A 26,253-nucleotide genomic window follows, 5' to 3' on the forward strand; every position below is an offset into this window, starting at 1 on the left:
GTAGGAGCCAAACCACCGCAAAACGGTGCCTCCAACTCCCATCCCCCCCAGCCGGCGCAATAGGATACCATGGTCGATGGTATCAAAAGCCGCCGAGAGATCTAATAGGACCAGGATAGAGGAACAACCCCTATCTCTGGCCCTCCAGAGATCATCGACCAACGTGACCAAGGCCGTCTCCGTGCTGTGTCCGGGCCGGAAGCCGGACTGGCGTGGGTCTATATATTCGGATTCCTCAAGGTGTCGTGGAAACTGCTGTGCCACCACATTCTCTACAACCTTCGCTAAAAAGGGAAGGTTGGAGACTGGACGATAATTAGCTAGCTCCATCGGGTCAAGGGAAGGCCTCTTGAGTAAGGGCCTCACCACCGCCTCTTTCAAGGCGGCAGGAAAGGACCCCTCGCTCAAAGAGGCGTTCACCAGGCCCAGTAGCCAGCCTCGTGTCACTTCCCAGGATGCCAGTACCAACCAGGAGGGACACGGGTCCATTAAACATGTGGTCGGTCGCAGCCGTCCATGCAACCTATCCAAATCCTCGGGGGCAACAGACGCAAACTCCTCCCAGAGTGGTCTCACAAGACTCACTGTTGGCGGCTCCTCTGGTCCACTGAAGGGGGCCCATCCGCTCCGGATCTGAGCGATTTTGTCCTGCAGATATTCCCCAAACTCCTCTGCTCTGCCCTGTAAAGGGGCTTCCCGCGTCCTCTGTGATAAGAGAGAGCAGGTCACCCGAAACAGGGCGGCAGGGCGGTTATCTGCAGACGCAATAAGAGTGGCACAATGTCTGCGTTTGGCCACTCTTAATGCCACAAGGTAAGTCCGTAAATAGGCTCTTACTTGTGTTCGGTCAGATTCGGAGCGTGAGGACCTCCACCTGCCCTCTAGGCGTCTCCTATGGTGCTTCATCACCCTCAGGTCCTCGGTAAACCAAGGAGCCCGGGTGGGTCGTCGCCGCAGGAGAGGCCGCAAAGGCGCAACTCGGTCCAGGGCCCCAGCGGACGCCCTATTCCAGGCAGCCACTAGGTTCTCGGAGCGAGAGCGGGTCAGGGCTACAGGGAATGGCCCAAGCTCCGTCTGGAACCTATCCGGTTCCATCAGGTGCCTGGGGCGGTACCAACTTGGACAGTTTGGTTCCGCCTCCTCGTGGTGGGGGGTAGCACCAGGGAAGTCCAGCCGGAGACATGAGTGATCTGACCATGACAGGGGAGTAATGGTTACATCCCCTCTTCCCAGATCACTCGCCCACTGTTCAGATACAAAAACAAGGTCCAGAGTGTGGCCACCTTCGTGTGTGGGGCCCTGAATTAATTGGGTCAGGTCCATGGCTGTCATGGAAGCCATGAACTCCCGAGCTACCTCGGATGCTTCCCCCGTCGACGGCAAGTTGAAATCCCCCATAACCACAAGCTTGGGGGTCTCAACTGCCGTCTCTGAGATCAGCTCGAGGAGCTCGGGCAGGGCTGCTGACGTATAGCGAGGAGCCAAGTATACAATCAGCAAGCCCCACTGCCTCCCTGGGCCTCCCACTGCCTCCACTATGCTATGATGGTTGCTTCTCTTGTGAATGCTTATGTGAAGCACCCTTCAGACAAGCTATATAGAGAATAGCATAATGTCCTCTACCTAGGGAATGTATTAAGCCTTATTGTATAAACCAGAGGTGGGGAACTATGGCCCCTTTATGGCTTGTGGATTTCAAGTCCTAGAATTCCCCCACCCTTTAGTTGGCATAAACCAAGCCTGTGCAATTAGCTTATGGTTTAGTTGGTATATCAATCCTTCCTTAGTCATGCATCCATTGAAATCAATAAAGCCACCTTAAGCCCACTGATTTAAAGGCTCTACATTGACCATAATTAATCCTAGTTCCAAGCTAGTGTTCTACCTAAACCATCAACTAAGGTAACCTTTTTCTACTCAACAAGCTGCTTCTAAATTTTAGATATTTCAGCTCCCAAGGATGTGCACACCAGCTGTGGTTTGATAGTGCAATGTGTTTTTAAAATCAACCAATAATGACAATAGCAACCTTTTCTGCCACATCTTGCTAATTTTGTGTGAAGCAGCAATCATCTCCACCAAAGAGTTATTCATTGCTTCCCTTCTCCATGCAACACAGGGAACTGTTTATTTTATCAGTTTTTTTAAATGTGAGAATATCAGAACCGATGCCCAGTGCAATATTTCCAAAGCAAAAATTTCAAAAGAAAATCCTGCACAAGGTCTATCAAATCTATTAATACAGCGATTTCTACAGAGGAAAACATTCACATCAGAAAATGAGAAGATAAATGCCGTTCTGTGATTATCATAGGGTGAACTGGAACTGCCATGTGAGAGCAGGGGAAAGGAATTTGGACAGGGGGAAAAAGGCAGAAGCATTTCTGTTAAAAACGCAAGAGGACGTTGTTACCTATTTCAGGGCGTGTTAAAAATATGGAAAATAATTCCTGTCCTGAGACGTTACAAGGAGAAAAAGTCTACACGGGATGCCTCATCCCAATCATGGGAATGGTTTGGAAGTCAGAATCGACGTTTTCGAAGTAAGTGTGCGTAGAACTTTGCTCATTCTTTCCCTTGAAATGTTCAACCAATTACTCTGAGGGCAAAAGGTAAGCTGTCCCATTTTTAGCCCAGAACATTCAAAACATATATTCTCTGAAATGTTAAAGATTTATTTTGGATAAGCTAACACCAGATGCGAATTTAACTCTATTGCCACCTAAGTACACACGCTTAAAAAAACAAGTAATGTACAGCACATCAAGTCATGTTTGTGTGCCCCATTATTACCACACAAAATAAAGGCGACATAGATCACCAAAGATAATATCAGACCAGCCTAACATGATCTGGTTTGGCATACACTGGAAAGCATTTTGCTGTTGCCCTTTGAAGTCGCTGTATGGTTCCTTGTATCGAACGTCTGATTTGAGTACTGATTAAGGCATGAGTTAGTCTGGCCATATTTATCTTTTCCAGTATGGTCCAAACATTTCATAACTCTTTCCAAGTCTCAAAACTCTTCTTCCCCAGAAGTTCTAAAGCAAAAAAAAAAAAAAAAAGGTAGACAATCTAATGTGTTTGTAGAAGATGACCAGGCTGAGACCAAGGAAAGGGTCAAAGGCATCATATGTCCCAAGTCCCTGCCTGCCCACAATAGATTTAAGTCCAGCCCACCTTGAATGCCTCTCTTATCTCCCAGGCATTTCCATTGACTACTAGTTGATCAGATTTTTTAGAGAGTTTGCAATAAATCTTTATATTCATTTGAACTGCCTGAATCTCCTGGTTTTCCTAGTGCTTGACAGTGTTTCTCATTTAGCTTACCCCTTACTTATTTTGCCTATCAGATTTGTGGTTTTACTACCTGGTGCAGAGCGGAGTTATATGATCCAACTTCAATCTTATAGGAATCGTGATTCTAAGGAACACTGCTGCCTAAGTGCCTATCCCCAAGCCAGGACTGAGAAACTGATGACTTCTAGATTGTAGTTGAAATCCAAATCCTATCAAGCAATACATGGAAATTACCAAGGGGTTGAGAGTCACTTTTCAGAGTAAGATGGGAGGCATATAAGTTTAATATATTAGCACGTAAATGCTGCAAACACAGGAATAATGGAGAACCATACATCGTGAAGTTCTCCTCTATTCTACGTTCTTATGATGTCTACATTCTGACAAAAAGCAAACGTACCTATTGACTTATTCTTATTAATATCCAGCCTTCTGTTAGAATGATAACATAATATTTTACACTGAACCTCTTACATTTAAATCTCTAGGGGGTTATAAATCCCAGGGTATAAGGAACCGATTCAACCGTCCATGCTTTCAAAACAAGCAGAGAAGCTTAAAAGGATAGCCAGGGGGATGGGTGGAGTGTGTGTGTGGGGGGGGGATGTTTATCCTGAGGTATAGACCACATCATGTGATCCTTGGCCTTTTCAGGGCCAAGATTTAATCTGCTTTGTTTCAAGTGGGAAATGCGCAAAGATCAAATAAGTTCAAATGCAGGTCAAATATCCTTCAGAAAATCTTTTGATTTATACAAGCAGGGAAATGCCGTTTAAGAAGGGCGAATATGAAAGGGTTACTACAAACACAGCTGTATACATACTCGTATATCTGAAGTGCTCTAAAGTGGGGGGGAGGAGGATTTGAGGGGGAGAGAAACTTTGCGACATCTATATTAACCTTTGGCTGTACACCAAGGAAGGCCTGTAGTGAGATGGAATGCAAGGCAGCTTTTTCCAAATTTTAACACAAGCCAGGTTACAGCTGCAAAAGCTTGTCCCCTTACATTCCCTTCACAAAGTAATCCGCAAAGGAGAGTGCCTCCCCTTCCTTTCTCCTACACTAGGGGTGTCCAAAGTGGGGTACTTAAGCCTGGCTGGGGAATTCTGGGAGTTGAAGTCCACAAGTCTTAAAGTACCCACGTTTGGACACCCCTGTCCAACATGGTTGTAGAAGGAAAACTCTAATACCCTACAGCCGGGATGGTGAGCATATGCGCGCTGGCCAGCTGAGTTCACCCTTTTTCAAAACCATTTTTCACCCTCCCCAAGCTCCAGAGGCTTTATAGGAGCCTGGAGAGGGCGAAAAGAGCCTCCCCGCCACTCCCCAGACCCCTCCGGAGGCTTCATGAACTTCCCTGAAGCCTCCGGAGCGCAAAAAAACAGCCCTATGGGCAAACCGGAAGTTCGGGAATGTACTTCCAGTTTGCTCGGAGGGTTGTTTTAAGTGCTCCAGAGGCTTCAGGGAAGCCTCCTGAAGGTCCCTGAAGCCTCCGGAGCGCTCAAAACTTCCGGTTTGCTCGTAGGGACTTTTTTTGCGCTCCGGAGGCTTTTTGCCCTCCTGAAGGTCCCTAAAGCCTCTGGAGAGCCTCTTGGGGGGGGGGGGGGGCGAGGGAGACTTTTTTTGCCCTCCCCAGGCTCCTATAAAGCCTCTGGAGCCTGGGGAGGGCAAAAAAAAGCATGCAAAAAATGGGGGGTCGCGCCTGTAGTGCATGCATGTGCACTGGGGAGGGATTCGTGCATTGCATTATGGGTGTGGCACACCTGCGCACGACCCCCCCCCTGCGCTCCCATTTATGGCACGCGAGCCAAAAAAGGTTCGCCATCGCTGCCCTACAGTGTTAAAAGCTTGTTATTAAATGGGGCAAAGAGGTGGATTTTCTGATGCCAAACACTTGTCAGGGGGGGAAAGACGGGGAGAGAAAGAGGCTGCCAGATGGTATAAAGTAAACTGAAAAATCCAGGATTTCTTAAGCATCTTCGTTTACATGAACCAAAAGCCACGTTTCTATGCTCTTCCAAGAATGACTAATTTTCCCATTCCCACCTCCTTCACTTACTGACTTAGTCAAGCATTTAACCACAGTTTGAGAGTTGTCATCGAAGCGACTGGAGCTGACGTCATTTTTCACCGAGGCTGGGCCTGAAAGGAAACCATCAAAGACCTGCAGATATTTTCAGCAGCTTGCTCCAAGCAGGTGGGAAAGCACTGCAGGCAGCTGTTGGTGGAAGCCTTGTTAAATGTAAGACCAAGAAGGCTGTGGAATGAGGAGGGGAGGGGAAAAAACTCCCATACCAATCTTCTTTCAATCCAAACAAAACTAGATTTGCTCAAAAAAAAAAAAGCAAACCTTTACAAAGGGCTCATCAGAACATCAAAGACCATTCATAAATTTGCCATGGTGATATCTCATTGCAAGCAACTCACTAAAATCACCTGTGTGAGTTTATATTATTCTTTTATTAGTAATGAAAAATAATGAGGCGTAGTTCTTAGATCTGTTGCATGAGGTCTCCAGCTGAGGCAGAAAAATTTGTTTTCTTTCTTCTTCTTCATCATCATCATCATCATTCCACATCATTCCATGAGAGTGTCTTCCCTTGAAGGTTATGGACTATAATTTATCACATTGGGTCCAGTGTATGCTGGTAGCTGGGATAGTTTGCAACCTCCCCGTGTAGGGCTTAAAAGAGATGTGATGGCACAGTGGTTAGAATGCAGTACTGCAAGCTACTGCAGGCTTCCAGCAGTTCAACAGTTCGATTCTCGCTGGCTCAAGGTTGACTCAGCCTTCCATCCTTCTAAGATCGATAAAATGAAGACCCAGATGATTGTTGTTGTTGTTGTTGTTAGTTGCGAAGTCGTGTCTGACCCATCGCAATCCCATGGGCAATGTTCCTCCAGGCTTTCCTGTTCTCTACCATCCTCTGGAGTCCATTTAAGCTCACACCTACTGCTTCAGTGACTCCATCCAGCCACCTCATTCTCTGTCTTCCCCTTCTTCTTTCGCCCTCAATTGTCCCCAGCATTAGGCTCTTCTCCAGTGAGTCCTTCTTTTTCATTAGTTGGCCAAAGTATTTGAGTTTCATCTTCAGGATCTGGCCTTCTAAAGAGCAGTCAGGGTTGATTTCCTCTAGGACTGACCAGCTTGATCACCTTGCAGTCCAAGGGACTCGCAGGAGTCTTCTCCAGCACCAGAGTTCAAAGGCCTCAATTCTTTGGCGCTCAACCTTTCTTATGGTCCAACTTTCACAGCTGTGAAAGTTGAAAGTGAAAGTTGAAGGCAATATGACTCGGTAAACCGCTTAGAGAGGGCTGTAAAGCACCGTGAAACAGTATAAAAGTCTAAGTGCTATTGCTATTAAAGAGAATAATTGGCCCAAAGTTACTCAGTTGCCTGCTCCAAGCCTAAAGGATCATTAGAATCTTGTTCTTTCCACTCCTAGTCCAACATCTTCACTACTCTACTCACTAACTCTCGACAATTGCTTCTCTGTTGCAGTGTTGTGTTCTGTGGAATAGGTTCCCAACAGAATTCGGACAGCTCCAACCCCCCTGACCTTCTGAAAGGCATCTTCATAGATGAAGATGGGATGCTGCAATATTATTAAGTCATCTCTGTCACTGCAAACGATTTTGCTCCTGCCGGAAGAGATTTCTTCTCAACAACTGCTTTTCACTTCTGCTGTACAATTTCAGGATTTTTCTGTTTCCTCTAAGAAGCAATCCTTTTTCCTTTCCTTCGGTTGTTCTGTATTTTTTCTAGTGGGCAAGTCCATGCTGGTTCCCATGAGCCATGGCAAAACAATAATTACCAGTGATAACAACCATTATACTCACAAACTTCAGCTTCCCATCTGCTCCAAATGACAAAACCTGTAGTCTGGAAATTTTGGCTTCAGTCTGACTCTTGATTCAATAATGGACACCTCTGCTACGAGGCTTTCTGCTGGTAACTTCGGGGAGAACTTGCTGCTACAGAGTGTTTTACAATGCTCATCTGCCTTTTCCAAGGCAACAATAATAGTAACAATAACTGTTAATGTGAATTAGATCAACATGAATGATATTGAGTTAACTTTGTTCATACTGTTATTGTGAATTGGATTAAAATGGAAAAATGGATAAGAATTGAAGTACCAAAGAGGAGATGTATAAATAATATAGTGAGGATTATATAAACTTGATAAATGTGATAGAGATTATTAACAATGTTAGCATAAACTGGATCAATATAAATGAAACTTAGTTACATTTGTTCATATATAATAGAGAAACATTTAGATAGAACAAGAAAGATAGAGATGAAGATAGAGATAAAGAGGAAGAGTTACGCATTTTTTGAATATATATGTTTGAATAATATAATAAGGATTACTTAAATTTGAGAAATGTGATAAGAGATTACTAATATTGTTATTGTGAATTGGATTAATATGAATGATACCCAGAACCAACTCTGTTCACACACAATATAAATGTATAACTTAAAAAATAATAAAAATATATTTTAAAAATAATAGTAATAATAAATGCCTCCTGACTTCCAACAACTCTGGGCAGTTAAGATGATGACTTCCAGACTGTTGGTTTGGCCTCTTGTGGACTTCCCAGCCATCATGGACAAAGAGGAAGGTATCTGGAATTTGCAACTGGTGCAAAATGAGGCCATTTGGCTACTAATTAATACAAGATACAAGGATGATACAATATCCCTATTGAAAGATCTGCTGTTGTTGACAATTGTTCTCTGAGGACAATTTAGGGTATAGATCTGACCTTTAACTCTCAAAAACAGATTAGAGCCTGACTACCTGAGGGACCACTTTTCCATTATGAACTTGCTTAGATGTTCACATCTGCACTAAAAAGGTCAATTTTGCTGTCAAATGCCCATTTAGGAGAAAGGGCACTGGTTCCAGGTATTAGAATGAATTTACTTCAGAGTGTATCTATTTATTTACAGTTTTCATAGCTGAGCCTAATCAGAAGATTGTACCTCGGTTATAATGACAGAGAAATTAAAAACACCTCTGGTCATCCACTAGGGTTAAAAACTCACTGGAAAAGAGTTGTTTGGGAATGCTTTTCAAAATGTTAGACAGATTCAGTAGATTTATGGAGGGGGGGAGTGTTCCAAAATGTGGCAGCCACAATGTCAAAGTAAACTACATTTCACTCTGCCTGTAGAAAATCTATACAGATCCAATTTTTCATCATCAGGTGCCTAACTGTGAATTGATTTTATCACAAAAAAGAAATTATCTTCACTGACCTCAGATGCTAATGAGCTTTATGGGCAAATTTGTGCAGTTTTCATCATGTGATATAAAAACAGTTTACCGCGCCTTCCTCTAGGACAGTGATGGCTACCCCTTTTCTCCTCGCGCACTGAAATCGTGCACACGCGTGCGTGCCCACACCCACAATGCAATGAGTCCGCCCCCCTGAGCATGCGCAGATGACACCCCCCACCCCTGGGGCGGCCTACTCGGCCTCCTGCACCACAGTGGGAGGGGGTGTTTTCACCTTTCCCAGGCTCCGGCGGTTTTCATCGAGCCTCCGGGAGGGTGAAAGCAGCTTCACCCGAGCTCCAGAGACCCTCCCTGAAGCCTCCTGGCACCAAAAATGGAGTGCAGGAGGGGGGTGCTGCATCCTCTGCCCCCTGCCCATGCACGCACATCTCCCGCATGTGTGGCAGATACCCAAAAATATGATGGCCAGCAGGAGGTGCCCGTGCATGCGCGATGGAGCTGAGCTGGGTGACGGCTCACATGCTCGTAGAGAGGGTTCCGGATGTCACATGTGGCAGGCATGCCATAGGTTCGCCATCATGGCTCTAAGATCTGTGTTTTTTTAGTTTCCTATCTTAGTATTTAAATCTTAATATTTTGCGTAACGTTTTTAGAAGAATTCGGGCAGACATTTTGAATTCTGTTCCGAGCAAGCAGGATGGGGTTACGGCTTGAATTATTGTTACTGTTATTGCTATGGGACCGCTTTTGCTTTCTAGTAAAGCATTCTTCCCTTTAGGAAGTGAGATTTCTCCAGAAGGCTTCTACAATGAGATTCCCCCCCCCCCACGAGAAGCATTGATTCACACTCCAGCTCCCATCATCCCATCTGAGCATGGACACCAGCTTGAGAAAGGCTTATACTGAAATATGAATTAGAAACACATTTGCTGGGGGTTGTTGTATTGGGGGGGGGAGAGAGAAAGAAGGCTGGATTCTCAAGAATGACCACTTTCATTCAAGCCAGTTCCCCCAAGAGTTCTATGACTATCTATAAGTCCAACATCCAAAGAACACCAGATTGAAGGAAGCAAATTCATTGCAAGCCTCCATTTATTCCAGAAAGTGTATAGGTTTCAGTCTGGGGGTGTCCTGAATGCAAAAGAAACATCTTGTTTTCTTCCAGCTATTTACATATTATATATGGAGGGTGCAGGTGGTATGAGTCTCTACTTTCATGGATAAGTTTTGTTTCCTTGCATCTCTGGGAAAGCCAACGATCTGAAGAATTGCTTAGGGCCTGTTTTGAGGTAAAGGAAGCAAACCATGGTCGCTAGGCAACAGCCAAGCACTTGCTTACTCTTCTTATGGAATTTCAAAACAACAATCCAGGTGATGTTCTCTTCGCCAATTTATAAGTACTACTGCCAATGTGATGAGGCTGGATAACTTGTAGCTCTCTCTACCTGGCAGCTTCTAACTTGTAGCTTCTACATCCCTGTATTTCCTGGATCTCAGTCCAACAATGTAGACTACCCCAAATGTACAGAAGTCTAAAACATACTTTTATTAAGGTGGACTACAATAGCAGAATCTTGCAAGTCTGATCTTCTCAACCTGATTTGGTCCTCTTCTCAATCTCTGCTTTGATCCTCTTCTCAACCTCTGCTTTGATCCACTTATCCACAAGTATATACAATGGTATATGGGCACTTTTTAAAAAAAAGCTAAGGAAATATTGTATATGCATATTTACCATCAAGATCATCCTCCTTTACTCTTTACATGCTAGGGCTACTCAGGTCTGGAGAATTATAAATTCCCTGCTTTTGAACTAGGGACTCAAACTATGCCTGAGGACATCTAGCTTCAGAACCTTCAGAACTCTCCAGATACAAACTCATTCTGAAGTTATAACGGAGGCAAGGAAGATGGAAAGCATGAAATAAATAAGGGAGTTGGAAGTGTTTCTGTATGATAGGATTTCCATAAATAGAAAATCATGCACGCAAGTATATGAGAATGTGTATTCTCTTCACATAATTCCCTTCTGAGCAAACCAATGTGTAAAGGTGTGTGTAAAGTCCTTGCGAGACAGGATGAAGAGAGGCTGCCTGGGGAATAATCAGATAAAAGCCAGCATAGCCTGCAGCTGAATAATGGGTGGGACAAGAGGCACAGAAGGGATTCTCCCTAAGTTTCTCAGGCTACAGGTAGTCCTCAACGTACGACCACAATTAAGCCCAAAATTTATGTTGCTAAGTGAGAAATGTGTTGTGAGTTTTGCCCCATTTTACAACTTTTCCTGCCACAGTTGTTAAGTGAATCGTTGCAGTTAAGGTAAGTAACCTGGTTGTTAAGTGAATCTGGTCTCCCCGTTGGCTTTGCTTGTCAGAAGGTTGCAAAGGGTGATCACATGACCCAGGAATGTAAATCACGTGACCATGGGGATACTGAAATGGTCATAAGTGTGAAAAATGGTCATAACTCACTTTTTTCAGTGCCTTTGTAACTTTGAATTGTTGTAAGTTAAGAACTACCTTTATTAAGAAGATGGTGGGAGCAATGTGCTTTCAGACTTGCAAGATTCTGTTCGTGTAATTTTACAATAAAGTAGTGTTTTCTGTCTGATCTATGTGTGGTAAGGATGACACAATATGAATGACCAAAGAAATTAGTGGCATAATGTATCTTACAGCGCATTAAAGAATTACTTAACCATAGCAAGAGAAAAAATAAGCACAATGTATTCCTTCTTTATCTTTTGATGCTTCTTTACAACTTACAAAGCCACTCTGTCTTTTTTATAAAGGATTATTTGTTCCTAATGCAAAATCTTTTAAATCTTCACCAATCCCTGCAAAGCTCACCCACTTTGCACCTTCTTGAAAACTCATTCTTTAGCTTTTAGTAGCTGAGGCATAGAAAAGTGAGAAAAAGGTCTAATTTAAAACACACACACACACACACACACACACACACACACGAGAGAGAGAGAGAGAGAGAGAGAATAAGTTACACTGAGTTTTTTCAAATATAGAGTCGCTTTATTAAATAAAGTTTATTTCAATCTTTTAACTACATGCCACCATTTTAGTGCTATAACAATTCCTCACCGCAATACATTTTCGGTTTTGTGTTATGACACTTCCTTGCTGCAATAGTTCAACATATGTAACAGGACCCTACCTGGGAAACACAATGCCCGCAAGGGTATCTTTTTTCTCAACCATGGCACAATTTAATACCGAGGCTGAAATTTTGAAAGATTGCTATAGAAAGCTTTCAATTAAAAGAGGGGTGGAAATCTGCCTGACAATAGATCTTCTAATTTTCACTGTCAACAGAAATCTGTAGGCTCCAAAACAGGTGCTGGCCTTGACTATAGAGTCTGGTGAGCAATGAGTCTAACTCTTAATTCATTAAAAAGTCTATAAACAAGATGGCCTTTGTCCTACAGAGATGAAAGACCTGCAGCTATAATGGGATGAAAGGTGTACACAAGGATGAAGAAAGCTATTAGAGATCTATGTCCTTTCTTAAACATGTCCTGGCATGCATTCTTGACAAGGGAACAAACCCATAAAGAGAAAACTCACTTCATTCCACCTGCCTATGTGAAAACGACTGAATCTTTCCTATCGGCTTACTAATGAAAAACTACACTAAGAGAGAGAAAGGACCACTATGATAGAATCATTATTTCTAGAATAGCATACTCCCTGCTACAGTGTAGTCCGATCCATATCAGTGACATAACAGAATGGTAGTTTTTCATGGATTGAAAAGGGGAGATTATTAGATGATTTCCCATAGACACAGTGTTTGTCAACCTTGGTAGTTTGAAGATGTGTGGACTGCAACTCCCCAAATTTCTCAGCCAGCTATGCTGGAAATGCTATGCTGTGCTACTTTTTCCAGAACTGTGTTCACACCATACATTTAATTCAGTTAAATGACCAGGACTTATATTAACATAACATCATAAACTTGGATAATTTTAGATTTTATTTAAAAGATGTAATGTATCTGTATGTGTGGCTTCACCAGCCGTGTGAAGCTCACGTTGGGTTATGTTTGGTTCATTGGAGTGTGTGATAGTAAAAGTGCATTAATTCATTACTAGAATAATTCACACAGAGTCTGAGGGAACAGTTTACGAACAAGGATTTCCTTCCCCATCCAAATTCATATAGGCTGTGAGTTCAGACCATGGGTCACCAACCTTTCGGACCGCAGGGACCACTACATTCATAATTTTAAATCCCGCGGACCACTAATATGATTTTTGAAAAAGATAAATAGTATTTAGTGCAATATAAAAAATGCAAATAATTTTTTTGCGGACCACCAAAATTTTCTCACGGATAATCAGTGGTCCATGGACCACCAGTTGGTGACCATTGGTTCAGACTATAAACAGTTTTTACTGGTTGATTGCAGTGTTTCTCAACTTTGTCCACTTGAAGATGTATGGACTTTAACTACCAGAATTCCTTAGTCAGTATGCTGTGGTAAAAATTGCTTAAACTTTCATGTAGGCTAAGTTCAACCGTTAACTCATAATGTGGTTAGTTGACTTCATTGCTCAGATAGGCATTCTTAAAGCAACTTTCCCTGGCCCACTATTGACCAGGTATTCACCTCCCAAAATTTCCATCCAGCTTTAAATTCCCTCATGCTTTTCTGCCTTTTAAGCCCACTTCCCTTCATTGACTGTCCATGTAACATTTTCCAAAATGATCTTGTGGTGGTCAACTTTCTTAGCTGGGTGGACATTTGGAGAATCAGAAAGCAAGCCCTAGGCCACTGCACCTCATGTTGCAATAAGAAAGAAGAATCCGGCTATCATTTGTGGCATTTCATATGCAAAGGGTGTGTCCCTCTTTATGACTTTGTTTAGGCCAAGCTGGGTGGTTGGGGAAGGGGGAATGGTTTAAAGTTCCCTCTGTTCTGAACTTCTAGAAAGATTTGGTGTGGATTCAGAGACATCCAATCTGTACATGCGGTGGTTTCACAGACAACATGTGATCTAGGCTAAAAACAGATACACAGAAACTCGTACCTATAATTATACATTTTAAATAGAACTTTGCCCTAAAGAGTATTCTACTCAAATCCAGCTGGTTTATTCAACCCCATTAACAAACAAAGAGAAACCCCCATGAATAATAACTCTCCATTAAAACAAAAGTCAGCCTAGCCAAAAAGAAAAGTGACAAGTTTCCTTTAATTTGTTTAAACCCAATGCCATGTGCTCAGGCTTTGCTCATAAAAAGCCACAGCAAACAAGGAAGTATCAGAAAATTTTTCTGAGATCATTAAGTTCCAAATCTACAACCTGCTTCGTGCATCATATGTTATGAATTTGTGGACTAAAAACCAGATTGAAAAGAATTTCATTGAATAAAGCAAGCTAGTTTTTTAGAACAGCTCTGAGCTTTCTTCTTTCCATGGGGGCTTTTCCATTTATAAATGCTTCTGCAACAACTCCATTGCTCTTCAATATGATCCTAATCCTTTAACACACACTTACAAGCTATGACCTAAACCATGGGATCTCAGACCCAGGATTGAACTCACCATCATTGCAAAACTGCTGGGAGAGAGCTAGAAGTGCATATGTGATAAGGCGTAAGATAACAATAATCAACTGTTATCTTATGCAAATGTAACTCTGAGCAATTTCCAGAGTGTATTCATAAAACTGTGATTAATTCATTTATGATGCACAACAATTCAATTCAGACTAATTCCGCAAACATCTTGATAAACAATTGGTATCTCTTAGCAAACTTTTGTTCACACTTAACATATATGAGGCTATTTTAACAATCCTGCACTGGACATTTAAATCACTGGATTAGATGAGGCTATGGTATCATCACATTACTCCACAACAAAGATTGAATGTTATGTTCATATATTTTTAAGTAGAAGAAAATTTTTGTTTCCAGTTTATATTGAGGAATAACTCAGTAGACTCTAACCCAAAAATATGCATTATTAAAATGCAGAAAATGTCACCTGTCCATTGGATGACTCAAGGATTAAGTGAAGTGTTTGTCCGGCAACATAATGGGTTCAGTTATTACAGATTAATTAATTTCACTAGTTAAAGTCCTGCAATTTGCCATCCGTCTCAGTCCTCTGTTTTCATACACTAAAGGCAGTGCCACTGATTCCCAAATTAATGTGTGTGGTATTGCAACTTTAGATTCATGCAGGTGCACTTTATAAGGTCCTTTAAGGCCAGCTAATTGCAAGATTTCAAGGGGTCCCTTGAAAAAAATGCAATAGGCTTGAAGAGCACTTAAAGATCACTCAACAATTGGTTACCCATTAATCCAGTAGGGCTCATATCTAGAGGGGAAAGTTGCTGAAATTCAACAAATCCAACAAGTCAACCCTTTTATCACTGTCCAAGATATATGGTTGGATTAAATGCACCTCAGTAAGAATTCACATTGATTTACAAAAGGATTTTGGAGAGGATATCTCCTCTATTTGTTCATGACTCCAACCAAACTTGAGAATATCCACCCTTTTGATCTAATGGTGCTTTGAAGAAATAACATAATTGCTAGTTCTACTTTCCTTTCCAAGTGCCAAGTTGGACAGGGGGTCCCAATTCACAGATTTGGCCTTCACAACATCAGGAAGTATACACTGAAGACACCATGCCAAATATATCTATAGAGACACTATTGTCAAATGTGGTTGATGTGAGGATCAGAGATGTTCTGGAGATAAAGCTAACTTTATAATGGTGAGAAAATCCAAGCATTTGAAAAATACCCAACAAAATTCTGTTTACTTAACAGAGAATCCAAGAAGCTGTAAGAAAGGATATCTTTTTTAAAAAAAAGTTCAGTTTTTTTACCTGTGAGTAATGAAGTAAAAGTCTGGAAGGAAGATAAACAACCATCCCTGACTGATTCATGCCAGCCATAAGGAAAAAAGAAGGTTGCTGGAAGGCTAGGTTCAGGTTTAAGCAGGCCTTTAATGACCCAATTACTGTGGGTCATTTTTGTTTCCCACAATACCTCAGATCAGCATGGGGCAGGGAAGAAGATGGCTGCCTCTGCCAGATAGTCAGGGACCTGCACCTGGGAATCTAGGACAAGTATCCTCAGTGCCCAAAGATCTCTGGTGGGTCACCAGCCTTGGGGTTCCTAGAACCAGATGCTGCTCCCACCTCCATCAGGCTCTTTCTGGCTTCCCAAGAACCACCTCCTACCTCCACCACCTTCTAACCCAGCGCTCCGAAACCCCTTTGCACCATCAGCCAGCGACTCACCCATGTTCACGAAGCTCATGACCATATCTGCCTCGGTGAGGAAATTGCTGTCCTGCAGGCTGGCCAGGGGTGGCCCCTGAGTACTGAAGATGGGCTTGTAAGGGTAGGAGAACCCTTCGCCGCTTTCGCTGGGGCCCTCTTCCTCCACCGACATCGCATTGTAGAGGTCCAGCATGAACATGGGAGCCGAGTTGTGCTTGCCGTGCAAGTGAGGCCTCGGCCGGTGGGGCAAGCCCAGGATGGACAGGATCTCCCGCTGCATCTCCCGGCGCTCCTGGCTCCGGAGCCTCCGGTGGATGAAACTCGAGTGCACCTCGTTCTCCAGGGTGAAGTCCGCCAGGGCGCACCGCAGCTCCAAAGTCCAGAGGAGGATCCAGACGATCCGGGAGGCAGCCGACAGCTGCTTGAACCACCCCGCCGCGTGCATCTCCGTCACGGGTGTGTGTGTGTGTGTGTATGTGTGTGTAGATCTAGGAAGACAACGGGCTCAGCGGCGGCGGCCGGAGGGAAAAGCTGACCATTAAAATAAAAAGGGGGCAGCGGAGCGGAGCGCCCCGCGGAGGGATCACTCGGCTCGGGAGCTGCCCTGGGAAGCCGACCTCGAGGCGCACATGATAAGCCCGGGCGATCGCGGCGGGAAGCGGCTCAGTTGACAAAATCCATACACGGGAAGGGAGGGTAAAGAAAGGCGATCGACCGATACCCGCCTCCCACCCCACCTCGCCGCTTCTGGCGGGCACCGCGCTCCTTCGCCCGGCCGCTTCACTCCCGTGCGCGTCTGGCCGCCAGTCCAGGAGTTTTTGAACTGCTGAAGTTTTTGCGAAGCACAGGCGGCAGCTCGGGCGCTCAGGGGGCGGAGCTGGCTTCTTCGCTCGCTGCCTCCCCAAAATGTCTGGGAGAAAAGCCGCAAGGAGAGCCGAGTCAAGTCTTTTTCTTCGCCGGGCTCCGACGTTGGCTGGGAGGCATTTCCAAGCGAGCCCCCTCGATTTCCCCGCCTCCGGTCCTTCACCCTCACGCGCACACAATACCCCGACTGGCTTTGGATAATAATGAGCGCGGTGCGTACACGCACACTCGTGGCGGGTGGTTCCGCGGAGGGCCTGCCCCATCTGGCGAAAGGGAAGAGCGGCACTTGTTTTGTAGATGCGCGCAGCCCGTCCCTGGGCGTTCCCGAAGGAGCGAAGCCCACTTGCGTAGTTTGCTCCCAGGTGAGCGCGTGGGCGGGCGTCGTGGGCGGTGGGGTGGGGGTGGGGAAGCGCTGAGCCAGCGGTCAGTTCCACGCAGGACTTGATTCTCCAGAGCAGGAAGGGGATGTTTGGATGGCCAGAACTTGGCTGTTGTGCTAACAACCTGAATTCTATCTAAATGTAATCCTTCTTTTCTTTCTCCCTTTCCTGACAAGCTAGCCTGGTTTTTTTGTAAAGTGCGTTCTTTTTTAAAAAAAATGCCCTATTTTATTTTTTTTAATTATTATTAGCTTTTTTATTCATTAAAACATGAAACTCAAGTCAACTGAACATTTAAAGATGTGTCACAAATACCATTGACTGGTGCATTTGATACGGGTTGCTGCCAGCGTCCTAAGTATCAACCAAGTATCTTCTTAAAATATACGATGTCCTGAGTAGCGCAGTTATTTGCAGTTCCGCTGGTGTTATTGCAGGAAGCTGCAATTTATTGATGTGTTTTGTAAAATTCTTGGACATGGTGTCAAGTGCCCCGATGACAATGGGTATCACTGTTACATGCTTCATCCATAGCCGTGTCGTTTCGAGGGCCAGGTTGCGATATTTCGTGGTTTTTTCCAGTTCTTTCTCTTCAACTCTGGCATCTCCAGGAACAGCGATATCAATAAACTGTATGCTTCGGCCCTCAACAACCGTGATATCTGCTGTGTTGTGCTCCAAATGACGATCTGTTTGTATTCAAAAGTGCCACAAGATCTTCACCTTCTCATTTTCGGTAACTTTTTCTACTTTGTGTTCCCATGACATTTCAGATACAGGCACGGCATATTTTTACATACTGACCAGGGCCGGATTTAGATGAAAGGAGGCCCTAGGCTATTCCACTTATGGGGCCCTTTCACCTCCCATTTTTAAGTTTGTAAATTACATGAGAGATAATAAAATACATCATTACTGTGATATATATCAATATATTAAATGAAACATGTTGTAATTGGTACTAACCTTTATAAAAAATGTGGCATGGATAATAAATAAAAATAAAAGGGCCCTCTTGATCTTGAGGCCCTAGGCTGAAGCCTAGTTAGCCTATAGGAAAATCCGGCCCTGATACTGACCAGTGGATTACAATAATACAATAATACAATAATACAATAGTAGAGTTGGAAGGGACCTTGGAGGTCTTCTAGTCCAACCCCCTGCCTAGGCAGGAAACCCTATACCGTTTCAGACAAATAGCTATCCAACATCTTCTTAAAGACTACCAGTGTTGGGGCATTCACAACTTCTGGAGGCAAGCTGTTCCACTGATTAATTGTTCTCACTGTCAGGAAATTCCTCCTCAGTTCTAAATTGCTTCTCTCCTTGATTAGTTTCCACCCATTGCTTCTTGTTCTACCCTCAGGTGCTTTGGAGAATAGTTTGACTCCCTCTTCTTTGTGGCAACCTCTGAGATATTGGAATAATGCTATCATGTCTCCCCTAGTCCTTCTTTCTCTTAAGCTAAACATACCCAGTTCCTGCAACCGTTCTTCATATGTTTTAGTCTCCAGTCCCCTAATCATCTTTGTTGCTCTTCTCTGCACTCTTTCTAGAGTCTCCACATCTTTTTTACATCGTGGCGACCAGAACTGAATGCAGTATTCCAAGTGTGGCCTTACCAAGGCATTATAAAGTGGTATTAACACTTCACGTGATCTTGATTCTATCCCTCTGTTGATGCAGCCTAGAACTGTGTTGGCTTTTTTGGCAGCTGCTGCACACTGCTGGCTCATATTTAAATGGTTGTCCACTAGGACTCCAAGATCCCTTTCACAGTTACTACTACTGAGTATGGTATCACCTATACTGTACCTGTGCATTCCGTTTTTGTTGCCTAAATGTAGAACCTTACTCTTTTCACCATTGAATTTCATTTTATTAGATAGTGCCCAATGTTCAAGTTTGTCAAGATCCTTCTGTATCTTAAGCCTATCTTCTGGAGTGTTGGCTATTCCTGCCAGCTTGGTATCATCTGCAAATTTGATGAGTTCCCCATTTATTCCCTCATCCAAATCATTGATGAAGATGTTGAAGAGTACTGGGCCTAAAACAGAGCCTTGGGGTACTCCACTGCATACTTCCCTCCATGTAGATGCAGTTCCATTGAGAACTACACGTTGAGTGCGGTTGGTCAGCCAGTTACCAATCCATCTGGTGGTGATGCTGTCTAACCCACATTCTTCTACTTTATCTAGTAGTAGGTTATGGTCTACCTTATCAAAAGCCTTACTGAAGTCCAAGTAAACTATATCAACGGCATTCCTCTGGTCCACTAATTTTGTCACATTATCAAAGAATGCAATAAGATTAGTCTGGCATGATCTGTTTTTGATCAATTTAGCTGATTATTATTATTATTATTATTATTATTATTATTATTATTATTATTATTATTTTGTTCTTCATTCTTTTTCTGTCTAGTTTCTTCATTCCATTATGCGCTTCTAACAAGCTGCATTGCCAGGTGAGAATGAATTCAAATTTTGGTTAAAAAATATTAGGTCGACTTACACTTAAAAATGTATATGGAGCTATTTAAACTCAGATGCTGTTATGATTTGACATGTGTGGTGATATGAGGGGTTTCCCCACCACCACCTTTTCATTTTATAATTTTGCTTCATTGGGTGCCAGGTTTAGGAGCTATTTGCCAAATAAGATTTAGGTGACAAGTTAATTTTATTGAAAAGTGGTTTATCACCTAGTAATGTATTTCTTAGCAGTTAATTAAAGTTGGGAATTCATTTCATCAAATGTACATGTATCCTTCACTTGCAATCGTGACTTGGAGCTTTTAATATTGAATTAAAAAGAAGTCAACAGCCCTCCTTCCCCCTCCAAAAATAATTAAAATATCAAGGCAATCCAAATCATACTGCTACCCTTTTTCAGAATAAGCTCATCAATCCCACCCACCACCCACTCCAGTGCCCAGGGAAAGAGAGCCTTGCAAAAGCCCAGAAGGATTAGGACCATCTGCACTTTAGGTCATCTGCTCATCCATAGGACCAGTCTCGCAACATGAGACGGTCCCAACAGATGGCTTTGTTTCAAAGAGGAACCCCAAAGAGACCCAATTTGGTCTAGTGGTTAAAGCACCAGGCCAGAAAAAGAAGATGATATGAGTTCAAGTCCGGTCTTAGCCGTGAAACCCAGCTGGGTGGCTTGAGGCCAGTCATTCTCTCAGCCCAACCCGCTTCACAAGGTGGTTGTTGTGGAGAAAATAGGAGGAGGTAGGTGTTGGGTATTGTAACAATAATAATATTATTTGTAAAAATAAGAAAAGCAGGATACAAATTAAAAAAGGAAGAAGAAAGCATGTCCATCATTGTTGCAGCTGTTTGAAAAGCTAGGGATAAATTGAGATAAGCAGCTCTACCAATAACCCAATATTGTAGGTTCTAGGTCAGTGATGGCGAACCTATGGCACGCGTGCCACAGGTGGCACACAGAGCCATTTGTCAGGGCACGCGAGGCGCTGCCCTGACAGCTGGGCAGCACGCCTGCACGCGCTGGCCAGCTGAGTTCACCCTTTTTTGAAGCCATTTTTCGCCCTCCCCAGGCTCCAGAGGCTTTATAGGAGCCTGGGGAGGGTGAAAAGAGCCTCCCCCGCCCCCCTGGAGGCCCTCCGGAGGCTTCATGAGCTTCCCTGAAGCCTCCGGAGCGCAAAAAACTAGCCCTAAGGGCAAACCGGAAGTTCGGGAACCGGCTTCCTTTTTGCTCAGAGGTTCGTTTTGACTGCTCCAGAGGCTTCAGGTTAGCGTCCTGAAGGTCCCTGAAGCCTCTGAAGGGCTTCGGGGGGGGGGAGGTTTGCCATCTTATTATATCCTACTATATCCTAACCTGATTGAAATACCTTCTATCACAACTTTCCATAAAAAGGAGAGGGGGAAAGTCCTCTTTTTCAACTTGGATAAGATTTATTAAATCTACTGGTAGTTTTTACAGGAAGGGAAGGGATTATAGAAAGTAAGGGAGATGACTTTGATGGAAAGATCCAAGAACTGTTATTTACACTTATGTTTTTAATCTCTGAGAATTTAATACAATAGTTGGAAGCAACTCAGACAAACACCAGCCTTGATTTTCCGTGGTATAAGAAGTGGGAAGAGTTATAACATAATTAGACTTGAAAATTCTATTGGTGTAAAGGTAAACGTTCCCCTTGCACATATGTGCTAGTTGTTCCCAACTCTAGGGGGCAGTGCTCATCTCTGCTTCAATGCCAAAGAGCCAGCGCTGTCCGAAGACATCTCGGTGGTTCTGTGGCCGGCATGACTAAACAGCGAAGGCGCATGGAACACTGTTACCTTCCCACCAAAGGTGGTTCCTATTTTTTCTACTTGCATTTTTACATGCTTTCGAAGTGCTAGGTTAGCAGAAGCTGGGACAAGTAACGGGAACTCACTCCATTACGTGGCACTAGGGATTTGAACCACCAAACTGCTGACCTTTCTGATCGACAAGCTCATTATCTTATCCACTGAGCCACCGCGTCCCTATTGTTGTACTCAGTCTCAATAAAGGTAGTTCTAATCTTCCTATGGAGTTGATTTTCTGGGCTGGTCTACCTAGTGGAGCTAACTTTAATCTTGCAAGGCTCTTAAATAAGAGACGTAAGATCTCAGTTTTCTCTGTAGAAATGGCACCTAATTCTCATGACACCCCACCATCTGCTGAGCACCTTGCTACAGTGCGATTGCAACACCTACAACAGATAAGTAACTAACTTGCAAAATGCCATGATGCAACTACCACAACAGTTGGGAGAGGATTAACCTCAGTCAGCAGCAGCATAGCAGCCAGCCATACAGCAGCTAGCATTGGTGAGTTCTCATGGGAGCTTTATCAGAGAAATTCAGAGGAGACCAGGACCAATTCCTGACCTTCACAACTCGGTATGAACTGTTTATAGTGGGTTGGCCAGCAGAGTTTCTCTCAGGTCACACTAATCACACTAAAGTGACTTTTGTGCTCAGTTTGCTGAAAGGAGAGTAGCCAAAGGACCCTACCTGTCATTGAGGGCAATCACCCACATGCTGGAGAATTATCAAAATGCCATGCAAGATTTAGACATTTCTTTCAAAATGCCATGAAACGAGTGGCCACCAACCATGAAATCTGCAATGTGGAGTACAGCTGAATATAACGGTTTTTAAATTATTTCCAAATATGTGGGATTGAATGATTTGGCTCTAACTGACCGATTTAGAGAAGGGCTTGCTGATGAATTGAGAGATGAACTGGTGAGACAGGGCACCCCAGATAATTCCGGAAGAGTTGTTATAATTGATGGCTAACTGGAAGAGTTGATGCAGGGGAGAACCGGCAAGGTTTTAGATCTTCCCTTCTCCCATATCTCCTCTCTCAATGACATCTTGGGAATCCAGCGTAATCCATGAAAAATGGATTAATCAAAAGATCTCTATCATCAAGAAAGAAACAAGAAGGGAATCAGGCTGATGATTTTACTGTGATGCTGTCAGGTATATATAGTCAGATCCTGCAGAGATCTACAGGTCATATAGCTAGTAAGCAATAGCAAATACTCCACTTGCTTCAACAGCACAGTGTCAGGAAACGCCATAGGCCTCTCTCTCTCTCTCTCTCTCTCTCTCTCTCAAGAGTTCCCAAGGACAATTGGAACTCTTGGGAAACAATTAAAGAGAGCTCAGATGGCCAACAGCAGGCAAGCACACTTTATTGTCCCTGTTCTTCTTTGTTTAGATTCAGGTCAGAAAAGACAACTTTCTGTTCTTGTAGACAGAGGAACAACCACTAATTGTATAGATCGGTCCAGTCTAAAAAGTTAAATTTATGCCCCCCGAACAACAGGTGTGTTGTGGTGTACTAACCCATTGCATTTGATGATAGAAGATCACACAAAGCTTTTGCACTGTATAAAACTGCTTCCTAGCAAGGACCTGTTGTCTTGGGAATCAAGTGGCTGCGGTTATATATTCCAGACATGGTCTAGGCACAAGTATTTCCCTTTGTCATCCCCAAAATGTCAACTCCTATAGCAAGGCCATTGCTCTTCCTCCAGTGGCCCAGCGCAGAGACTCTTCTACCTTACCACAATCACTCCATGCACACGAAGAAATGTATGACTAGTTTTTCTCTTTTTTTCCCCTAATTACTTGCATAGGGATTATTATTTATACTATTTATGTTGTTTATATTTCTTGTCGTGGATTGCACCAGTGAGACTAAAACCAATTTTGTTGTATACATGATGTACAACGACAATAAAAGCTATACTACTAGACCATGGGTCCCCAACTCCTGGTCTGTGGACCTGCACTGGGCCACAGCATGCCAGAAACCAGGCTATGCAAACAAGTGAAGCTCCATTTGGAGGATGCAGGCAGCACATGAAATATCGGCAGCAGTTCTGCGGAAAAACCTCTCTCCACAGAACCGGTCCCTTGTGCCAAAAGATTGGGGGCTGCTGTTTTAGACAAATAGTCACACTTTGCTGTTATATTTGTGGAGGAGGCAATGCATTTGCCTCCCCATCAAGCACATGATTGTACTATTAAATTAAAACCGGAATCCTGGATTCCGATGTGCATTCAAGTTAGCCATCCTGATGACAATTTCAAAAAGGGGTTTATTCTCCCTTCAAAATCTTTGGCATCTGCATTGACAATATTCATCTCTAAGTGATAGTTCAGTTCCTATTGTTCATGATTATAGACTTCTCAGTCAGGTCACCATTAAGGATTACTACCCATTGCCTCTTATTTCAAATCTTTTGAACCATCTGCAAAGGCAATCGTTGTTACTAAGTTGGAATTAAGAAGTACTTACAATTTCATCAGGATGGAAGGAGTTAGCCCTTTTTAGTATAAATTTAGTATAATTTTTGAATCAGCTATGTATCCACTTAATTCTTGTGCCGTCCAACTCATTCTTAATCAGCTTGCTACTAAGAATATATTGAGATATTTTGCTTTGGTGAAGTTAATGTATTTTAATTAAGGTGTATTATGTCTCTTTCACTCCCATGATCTACTATTTTATTTAGTTATTGAATTATATAGCTGCTCATCTCATAAAACATAACTTTGGGTAGCATATAACAATAGAATAACAACAAATATAAAAATAGGAAATATAAAAAAGTAAAATCCAGATTAGAAACAACAATTATAAAAACAAATATGCCAACCCTAGGCAAAGAGGAAATAAGAATAGGCCATTTGAACATATCAGCAGCCCCAGGCCTGATTATTTAACCCAGTGGTGAATTTCAAATTTTTTTACAACATCTTCTATAGGTGTGGTCTGCTTTGTGGGAGTGGCTCGCTGGCCATGTGACCAGGTGGGAGTGGCTTGCCAGCCATGTGATGTCATCCACGGTGAGGCAGCAACTAGCTCAGCTTTTTCCTTTTGTGGCTTGGCAGTCATGTGACTGGGTGGGAGTGGCCAACTTGTAAAATGTGGTGAAACTCACTTAACAACGCTCTAGCTTATGAACTAAAATGTTGGCTCAGGAACTCTGGCATTTGAAGCACACAGGTCTTAAAGCTGTCAAGTTACAAGACCCTTGCACCCCTTTAGAAAGAAACCCCCAGGGGTGTTCAAACTTGACAGCTTTAAGACTTGTGGATTTCAACTCCCAGAATTCCTCATCTCGCTCTTCATCTTGTTGATGTGCGGACAGGCAGGGGGAGGGAGCTGGAACCGGTTCTAAACGGCACTAGATTTGTGGAACCTTTTCTATAGAAGATATTAGAACTGGTAGGAACCCACCCCTGATTTAACCAAGCTTAAGGAACTTCCATGATATCATAATTGATGGAGTAAATTAAATTGTGGGAAGAACAATGTTCCATAAGGCAGGTGCCACAACAAAAAGACACATCTTCTTGGGACCTACCAGATGTAGGCCATCTAGCTGATATACCCACAGCATGACTTCTCTACTAGATCTAATGTACCAGGCTGAGTACATTAGATCTGTAGTCCCTAGAGTAGTCCCTCAGATAGCCTGGTCTCAAGCTATGAAGGGCTTTAAATGTCAAAACCAGCATTTTGAATTGGACGTGAAATAAACTGGCTGTTCCTGGAGTAGGGGTGTAGCATGCACAGTCATAGCAGCACACATAACTGTTTATATAGCAGACATATAACTGTTTGGTTTGGTACAACAACTAAACAGGACTGGTACAGACTCCAAAGGATAGTTAGGACTGCAGAAAAAACAAGTGCAACCAGCACACTTTTCCATAGAAGAACTGCATATTGTGCAAGTCATAAGAAGGGCTGAGAAAATATCTACAGACCCCTCACATCCTGGACATAAACCGTTTCAACCCCTCCCCTCAGGTTGCCACTATAGGGCATTGCATGCCAAAACAACTAGACCAATGTTTCTCAATCTTGGCAACTTGAAGATGTCCGGACTTCCAACTCCCAGAATTCCCCAGCCAGCTGGCTGGGGAATTCTGGGAGTTGAAGTCCGGACATCTTCAAGTTGCCAAGATTGAGAAACACTGAACTAGACACAGGGACATTTTTTTTCCTTTTGCCATCATTCTGCTGAACATCTAATTCTCACAGTACTGTCCTATGTCCATTCACCCATGTTTTATGGCTGTAGTGTTATTATTATCTTTCTCAAGATATGAGAAAGGTGCATCTTACACTTTGGAGCATCTTATACTTTGAAAAATATGGTATATGTATCTCTGCAAATTCCTATAGAATTTTGGAGAAATTAAATTTAAATAACTGGCCACCTTCCTTCTTTTTATACTCCTCCAGTTGTCTCTTCACTCCTTCTCCAGGGTTTTTCATGAGTAAATACATACTCATGTAAATGCAAATAAATACTAAGGGAACTTCCTCTTGATGTGATCTGGGATCTGCATTGTACTGCAGTGCTTTGGGCAGTAAACAAAAAATAAAACAAAATAATCTTCTTATTCCTAGTGTATTCTCCCAAGTGCAGGGTCCGCTTTTCGGATCATTGAGCCACACTTTGCATGGTCAGCTGCATCTCCAGGGCACAGGCTTGCATATCTTTGTTGATGGTGCCTTGCCATCTCTGTTTTGGACGCCTGCGAGATCACCGGCCATTGACTTCTAGTTGGTAGGCAACCTTGGCAATTATGGAAGGTGCTGCTCTCTGGACATGTCCATACCAGTGGAGCCGGCCTTCTCTCATCTTCTGTGCCACACC

General features: G+C 43.2%; 1 protein-coding gene across 3 annotated transcripts in view; it reads right to left on the minus strand.

The window, feature by feature from the left end:
• Positions 1–17,037, minus strand: part of BMP7 (bone morphogenetic protein 7) — a 136,059-nt gene extending 119,022 nt beyond the window's left edge. For all 3 annotated transcript variants that reach the window (XR_014174851.1, XR_014174852.1, XM_081946542.1), the window contains exon 1: positions 15,835–17,037. Coding sequence is in view for 1 of the 3 variants with exons in the window: in XM_081946542.1 (XP_081802668.1) it covers positions 15,835–16,261 (427 nt within the window). In the remaining 2 variants the exon portion in view is untranslated. The remainder of the gene's footprint in view (positions 1–15,834) is intronic.
• Positions 17,038–26,253: the final 9,216 nt, after the last annotated feature.

Source organism: Natrix helvetica (assembly GCF_964273705.1).
Source record: "Natrix helvetica genome assembly, chromosome: 3".
Taxonomy (NCBI): domain Eukaryota; kingdom Metazoa; phylum Chordata; class Lepidosauria; order Squamata; family Natricidae; genus Natrix; species Natrix helvetica.